This window comes from Myotis davidii, unplaced genomic scaffold (genome assembly GCF_000327345.1).
Source record: "Myotis davidii unplaced genomic scaffold, ASM32734v1 scaffold109, whole genome shotgun sequence".
Lineage (NCBI taxonomy): Eukaryota > Metazoa > Chordata > Mammalia > Chiroptera > Vespertilionidae > Myotis > Myotis davidii.
This window is the reverse complement of record NW_006300368.1, coordinates 674,542-681,436: the sequence shown is the minus strand read 5'-3', so window position 1 is coordinate 681,436 and position 6,895 is coordinate 674,542. Positions and strand designations below refer to the sequence as shown.

Genomic DNA, 6,895 nt, shown 5'->3' with positions numbered 1-6,895 from the left:
TTTGAAAGGTGCCCAGAGGCCTGCAGAGCTGTTCAGTGGTATGTGCTGGGTAATGGCTGGGGAGGGACCCCAGGGCTGCCTCCAGGAAGGCGGTGGGAGGGGTCCAGACCCCCATTGGGAGGTGCTGGGGAGGCGGGCGGGGTGGGGGGCAAGCAGTGCCTGTATAAACGGTGTACATAGAAAGTTCTATTGTGAGAAAGCAGGAGGGGCAGCCAGGTCTTAGCTGCTAGTATGAGGGCTGGGAAGGGAGGGGGAGTTCTCTGTGGACCCCTGGGAAGGGAGGGGTGCTGCTTGCTGACTAGCCCACCTCTGGGCTACCAAGTCACGGGGCTAGTGGCTGGGGGGCTCTGGGCAACGGGATACTGTGATAGGACCGCTGTGGGCAGCAGCAAATATAAAACTGGTGAGATGAACTCGGTGTGTGTCTGTGGGGCTGAGGGAATTGGGTGCTGGATGGGGGACCCTTGCTCAGGGATCTCCTGGGGAAGGCAGGCAGGGCGGCCAAATCGGACACTATTAAGAAAGTGTACAAACTTTATTGGAGCACATACACACGCACATACACACACGCACATAGACACACACCTGTGGATAGGGAAGAGCACCTGGCCACAGGGTCCATAGAAACAGAGAGAGAATGGCAGCTTGTAGCGTGGCTTTTGCCACAGCTTCCTTGTACAGGGAAGGCCTTCGATGGAGACCCCACCTCAATGATGGGGACTCAGAATAGAGAGTCCAGGAGAATTTGGTGGGGGAGAGGTGACAGGGAGGCCTGAGCAGCGGGTGCCCTCCGACAGGGCCCCGGGGGCTGTGGAGTGTCTTTGGTCCCCAGTCTCTCCTCACAGCAGCTGTCTTGGGGCCGGATCCCTCGGGGGAGTGTCCCAGCGCAGCGTCTCCCTGCGCAAACACTTGGTGCCCTTGGCCCCGCAGCGGAAGCCCGCGGGACAGCAGTGACGCTGATCAGCACAACAGATGCCCTGGATGGTCAGAGGAGGGCACGAGGGTTAGGGCAGGACCCGGCCAGGCCCGGACCAGACCCAGGGGAGGGATGGCACTGACCTGGCGGTAGGGACAGCAGGCCCAGCTCCCGCGGCTGTCTCGGCAGCAGGTCTGGTTATCGTGGCAGAAGTGCCCCTCTCCACACTCCACGTCCCCCACACCCACGTGAGGGCCGAGGGGCAGGTGGGCGGAATCCACCTCCTTCTCACAGGTTCGGGCCTTCACATTGCAGGTGTACCCATTGGGGCAGCAATGCTGGCGATCCTCACAGCACACAGCCTGGGGGGGAGAGGGGAGTGGCATTATGCTCTTGTCCCCTCCACCCCCAGGACTCAGCTCCCCACTCCGGGGCAGGCAGGTGGACACTCACGTGGGGCAACTGGCAGCAGGCCCAGCTCTTACTCAGGCTTGGGCAGCAGGTCTGCCCCACTGGGCAGCTGGTGTGCTGGTCACAGTCCGTGTCTTTGGGTTTGGTCAAGGAAGCCCGGTAGGCAGGCACCTTCTCCAGTCCAGCCACGATCTGGTTCTCCCGCTGACACTGCCCCCGAGCCAAACATGTGTAGCCCTGAGGGCAACAGTGCTGGTGGTCCGAGCAGCAGACAGCCTGGCGAGGGGAGAAAGGGCCGAGAGAGTGATCTAGGAAGCTATACTGTGTGGGACGAAACACTGAGCCCCTATCCCATTCTGCCTCTTCTGCTCAGTCCTTCCAGCTGGGAATGAAATCTGAGAGCTGGTGTGCCTGGGGGCCAGGCAGAGAGCAGAAGAGCAAGGTAACAGGAGTCTGGCCACCTGCCCAGGTCAAGACAATGCCCCCCCGCCCCCAAGTGCTACTCCAGTACCCATGCACCTCTGGGGCAGGACAGCAGCCCCACTCTCCAGATGCAAGTCGGCAGCAGGTGGTGGAGGAGGGGCAGCTGGTGACGTTATCACAGGGGACATCACTCCCCATGGCTTGGGGGACTGGCAGGCTGAGGCGGGCTGGGGCCTGCCCCATCCAGGGCAGCTGGCGGCCTTCCTGCATACAGGTCCCCTTCTCTACGTCACACGTAAACCCGGCTGGGCAGCAGTGCACGTGGTCTTCACAGCACACAGCCTAGGGTGGGTAGAGAGGGGGCAGTAGGCACAGGGGCCTAGCTGGCTGCCCGCCTCAGCCCAGCCCACCCACCACTCCTGGGTACCTGGACATACGGGCAGCAGCCCCAGGCTCCCGTCGGTAGGCGGCAGCAGGTGTAGTCCTCCGGGCAGCTCACCTCCGTGTCACACTTCACCTCCTGCACTGTGGGCGGGGCAAGGAGGACAAGTCAGCAGTCGCACTGGGGACCGTCTGGAGGTCCTACCCTTGGTGGGCTCCACAGCTGGAACCAGATGTGGAGGATGGAAGGGCACCCCTGGCAGGGATCCTGAAGCGAAGCCCAATGAGGAGAAGAGGGGGCTGTACCTGCCCTGGCCCCTCCATGCAGCCACCAGTGCCCGCCCCCATATCTGCTCCTGGAAGAGCCTGGTGGGAAGCTCCTCCTCCTGGGGCAGGTGGGAGTCTGGGGCCTGCTTCTGGTACCTGTGTGTGCTGGCAGCTTGGTGAGGAGGTCCGTAGTGTTCTCCTGGGAGAGGCACTTCCCCTGGGCCAGGTCACACACGGTGTCCTGGGGGCAGCAGTGCTGGTGGTCGGAGCAGCAGATGGCCTGGGTGAAGGCAAGGGCGGGTCTTTGTGGCTTCCAGTCTTACTTGAGCACAAGGAAGTCAGGCTGACAGCTGGCACTGCCCCAATCCCCCACTAGGGGGTAGCATACGTCCTGAGCAGCCAGGCTCCCAGCAACCTGTCAGCCAGCCTCCGACCCCCGGAATCCCTGCAACGTAGGTGTCCAGGCTAGGTGGCTGTGGGCACGTAGCCCAACTGGCATAGCCCCTCACTCACATTAGGAATTGGGCAGCAGCCATATTTCCCATTGGGCAGCTCACAGCAGGTAGTATCGTCAGGGCACTGGGACCGTCCGTCTGGGCACATGATCCCTGGAAGGGGAGAAAGGTCTGAGGGGCAGCCAGGGTGGGGGGGAACTTTTCCTCGGCTCGAAGCCAGGCAAGGCCTCTCCTTACTCCCAACCCCCAACCCAAAGTTCACCCCTCTCTTCACCTGCTCTATTAGTCCTTTGTGCTGGGATCTTCTTTGCCAGGGGGAGGGTGCCCGTGGCGGTGAGGCAGCGGGTATGAGCCAGGTCACAGGTGGTACCACGGGGGCAGCAGTGCACCTTGTCTTCGCAGCACGTAGCCTGAGAACAGATGGTCCTGACTGTCTTTGCCCTCTCCAGCCCCTCACTCTGCTCCTGCCGCCCCCTCCCACCTTCATCTTCCCAAACCTGTACCTGGGGGATGGGGCAGCATCCCCAGGAGCCGTCAGGCATAATGCAGCACGTGGAGGAGTTGGGGCACTCGAACTGGCTGCCGGGGCACTGGACAGCACCCAGGGGGTTGGTATCTGTGGACAGGATGACCCAGGATTCCACCAACCCAGTCAGTGGAGGTCATTGCCTCCATCACTCAAGGAGCTGCTGGCACCAGGGCCTACACTCCCAGCTACAGGGGGTCGGGGGGCTGGCACCAGGGCTCAGGCACTTTTTTTTTAAATTCTCACCCAAGAATATGTTTTTACTGATTTTAGGGAGAAGGGTGAGAGAGAAAAACATCAATGCGAGAGAGTAGCATCAATCAGTTGCCTCCCGTACACACCCTAACTGGGGATCGAACCAACAACTTAGGTATGCGCCCTGACCGGGAATCAAACCTGCAATCTGGGTGTACTACGGGCTGATGTTCCAACCAACTGAGCCACCGGCCAGGATCCCAGGCACTCTTAAACCACTCTCCACAAGCCAGGTCTTGCTTCAGACACATGGCACAGGACAGGGGCATCCATTGGCTGGGTTGGCATTAAACCAGCCCAGTTTGGCCTCTCCCCACCCCTGCAATGCGTGGCTCTAGGCCTGAGGTCTCATGTTCTCTCCTTCCCCTCCTAGCCCCAGTGCTGCCCCTCTATCCAGAGCAGGGCGGGTGCTTAGTAGAGATGCCACACGAATGAGGACATGAGAGCAGAAATCAGGGTCACCCCGCCAGCTGGGCTCCTGGGTGCTCCAGCTCTACATGCCGCCCATCTGCCTGCCCTCCACCCCCACCCCTACTGCACCTGATCTTCGGAAGCAGGACTGCCCATCAGCACTGCAGTGGAAGCCCCTTGGGCAGCAGTGGCGGCCATCCCCGCATGACACGGCCTGTGGGACACAGACAGCTGCATTGACTAGGCCCTCTTGCCTGGGGCGGAAGAGTGTAGGAAACATGTGAACACAGAACTGAGCCCTCCATCGAGCTAAGTGTGCCCTCACCTCTGGGAAGGGGCAGCAGCTGGAGGTCCCCAAGACAGTGAGGAGGCAGGAGTGGCCAGGAGAGCAATGGGCATCAATCCGGCAGGGTCTGCCCAGACGCCTGGTCAGCGCTGTGGGCCATTTGTCCTGGGAAGAGAGGAGCGGCTAAACCAAAGGACAGAGCCCGGCCCCTTCCTCGGGCCCCCCCAACATGACCTTTTGGAAAACCCCAGCTGCCAGCTCGTGCCTGGGCTGAGGGCACTCACCAGGGGATTGCAGCAGCTGTAGCTGGCTCCTCCTGGGTCCAAGCAGCAGGCCACAGGGCAGAGTTGGCCATCTGGGCACTGCGTTCCAGCCACCAGCCCTGTCACTAAGGCCGCCAAGCTCACCAGGGTCCACATGATCCACCTGCAAAGTACCAAGAGGCATTTGGCAACTAGCGTAAGTCCACGCCTTGATTCTGGGGCCAGTTTCCCCCCAGGCCCAGGCCTGGGACTACCCGAGCCTCCTCCACAACTCCTTCTCTAGGGAGGAAGCAAGATGTGGGGCCTGAGATTCGCTTCCTACATGTGTCCTGTGTGTGTGTGTCACACATGCCGGAGTGCGTGTACACCCATGAACGTGAATGCTAACATGAGTATGTGTGAATCTGTGTCCCCAACATGTGGCCTATCATGGGTGAATGTGTAGAAATGTGGTCATGTAAGAGTCAGGAAGATTTGTGGGTTTTGTGGGTCTGACCTGTGGGACGGGCTGCCTCTGGGGTGTGGGGGAGGCATCAGTAGTCATGGGAAGACACACTGGTGCAAGGACTGAGTCCCCTCGGAAAAAAAGCCAGGGTTTCACTTCCCCAGCTCGCCCCTCTGAATGTCTCCTTGCCTGATACTGTGTTCACACCTGCACCCCGCTAAGGCCTGTTGGTGGGGGAGGGGATGTCACAAGACAACATGGGAAACCACGGGGTTGAGAAAAGGGAAGTGAAATCTGGGCTACCCTCCCCAGAGGCAGTCACGTCCTGCTCACTGGCCATCCCTCCTCACCAAGGGAAAGGGACACACAGGCTGGGTCGGCCTTTGAGACACTGTGTCCAAAGGGCCCTCAACACCACCAGGACCTTTCAGACTCTCCAAACATACCCTCCCTGCCCTTGCCAGTATCCTGGAGCCGAAACTCAGCTGCACATGAAGAGAGACCACAAGAGCCCACTCTGCAGTCAGAAGAAGGAACCAGCTTCGGTCTAGGGATGGGGTGCAGCCTCTCACTTCATAAACAACTTTCCCCCCAAGCTCAGCCAGCCCCACTAGTTCAAGGGCAGGCCCAGCTGTTACCCTGCCTCGAGGGGCAGAAACAGTGTTTGTTGAGCCTCGGGAGCCAGGCTAAGCAATCTACATTTTCTTTCTTCTTTGTAACCACCATCCAGAGTAGTAATTATCACCTTTACTTCCAAAGGAGGAAACTGAGGCTCAGACAGGCTAAGGAACATGCCCACGTCATATATCAAGTCCTCGAGGTGACAGGACTTGATGGCTCCAGAGCATATGGGACCCGGGTTCATTTCTCACGGCACCATGCACAGTGCCCGGGAATGAATCACAAGCCCCAGGAGGGTAGAGGCCTAGGGTCCAAGCAGGGGGAGGGGACAGAAGCATCTCCTGAGCAGGTGGGCCAGGCAGGGCAGAAACGGGGAGGGCAGAAGCTGCCAGGATACAGCACGGGCCCTAGTCCTAGAAGTGCCACCACTGATGATTATATGAGAGCCTCCAAAGTTGCCCCCTCCGCAGCTCCTGGCCAGGTAAGGATGAAGACGACTGGTCCTAGACCTCAGCCCCTGGCACTCTCTCCTCGAACCCACAGCCCCCAGGCAAGGGATCGACAGCTCGCCCCACCCACTTCTTGGCTTAGGCCTACCTGTGCAGCTGTCAAAGTATTCAGGTCCCTAATGATTTCTTTTCCTTCCTGGGTATCCTGAGGTTAGGAATGACAATGTATGTGTCTACTTAAGCACACACCCTCAGGACCAGAGATGGGGCAGGTGGGAGCCCAATTCCTCGCAGGTGGGAGCCCAATTCCTCGCAGGTGGGAGCCCAATTCCTCGCAGGTGGGTTTTGGGAGGCAGCCTCTCACCCACCCCACCCCACCCACACGGCCAAAACAGAGAGGGCGAACCAGAGCCTCTCCAAGCCCCCATCTCTGTGATCTTCCACTAGGTGGCGCCCCCCAACTCTGAGTGTCAGAAGCAAGGGATTCCCAACATTTGAACCAACCCAACCTCGAGGCGCGTGAGCAAGGAAAAAAGTGGCTGAGAGGCGGAAGTTAGCTTCTCCCACCCCACAAGAAAGGAAGTAAGACAGAGCCAGACGTAACCGCTCCCAAGCCCTTGGAGGAAGCCAAGCTCTCCAGACTCACTTCCAGTCCTCTGCGCTCAGGGACTAGGAAGGGCGACCCTCCCGTTCCCAGGCGCCGTGGAGACGACCTACCTACCTACCACCACCGCAACCAGACGGGGGAGGCGGAGCCGGCTCAAAAACAGAGCGGTCCCTGCTTTG

General features: G+C 59.9%; 2 protein-coding genes across 2 annotated transcripts in view; one reads left to right on the top strand and one right to left on the bottom strand.

The window, feature by feature from the left end:
* Positions 1-714, top strand: part of FAM171A2 (family with sequence similarity 171 member A2) — a 7,621-nt gene extending 6,907 nt beyond the window's left edge. The window contains exon 8 of the mRNA XM_006776907.1: positions 682-714. Within this exon, the coding sequence (XP_006776970.1) occupies positions 682-714 (33 nt within the window). The remainder of the gene's footprint in view (positions 1-681) is intronic.
* Positions 521-6,895, bottom strand: part of GRN (granulin) — a 6,714-nt gene continuing 339 nt past the window's right edge. Inside the window, exons 2-13 of the mRNA XM_006776867.2 lie at positions 4,616-4,757; positions 4,371-4,496; positions 4,175-4,259; positions 3,357-3,469; positions 3,128-3,263; positions 2,912-3,006; positions 2,555-2,678; positions 2,178-2,275; positions 1,847-2,092; positions 1,370-1,603; positions 1,060-1,278; positions 521-977 (exon numbers count right to left, since the gene is read on the bottom strand). Of these exons, the coding sequence (XP_006776930.1) occupies positions 840-977; positions 1,060-1,278; positions 1,370-1,603; positions 1,847-2,092; positions 2,178-2,275; positions 2,555-2,678; positions 2,912-3,006; positions 3,128-3,263; positions 3,357-3,469; positions 4,175-4,259; positions 4,371-4,496; positions 4,616-4,750 (1,749 nt within the window). The 5' untranslated portion in view covers positions 4,751-4,757 and the 3' untranslated portion in view covers positions 521-839. The remainder of the gene's footprint in view (positions 978-1,059; positions 1,279-1,369; positions 1,604-1,846; positions 2,093-2,177; positions 2,276-2,554; positions 2,679-2,911; positions 3,007-3,127; positions 3,264-3,356; positions 3,470-4,174; positions 4,260-4,370; positions 4,497-4,615; positions 4,758-6,895) is intronic.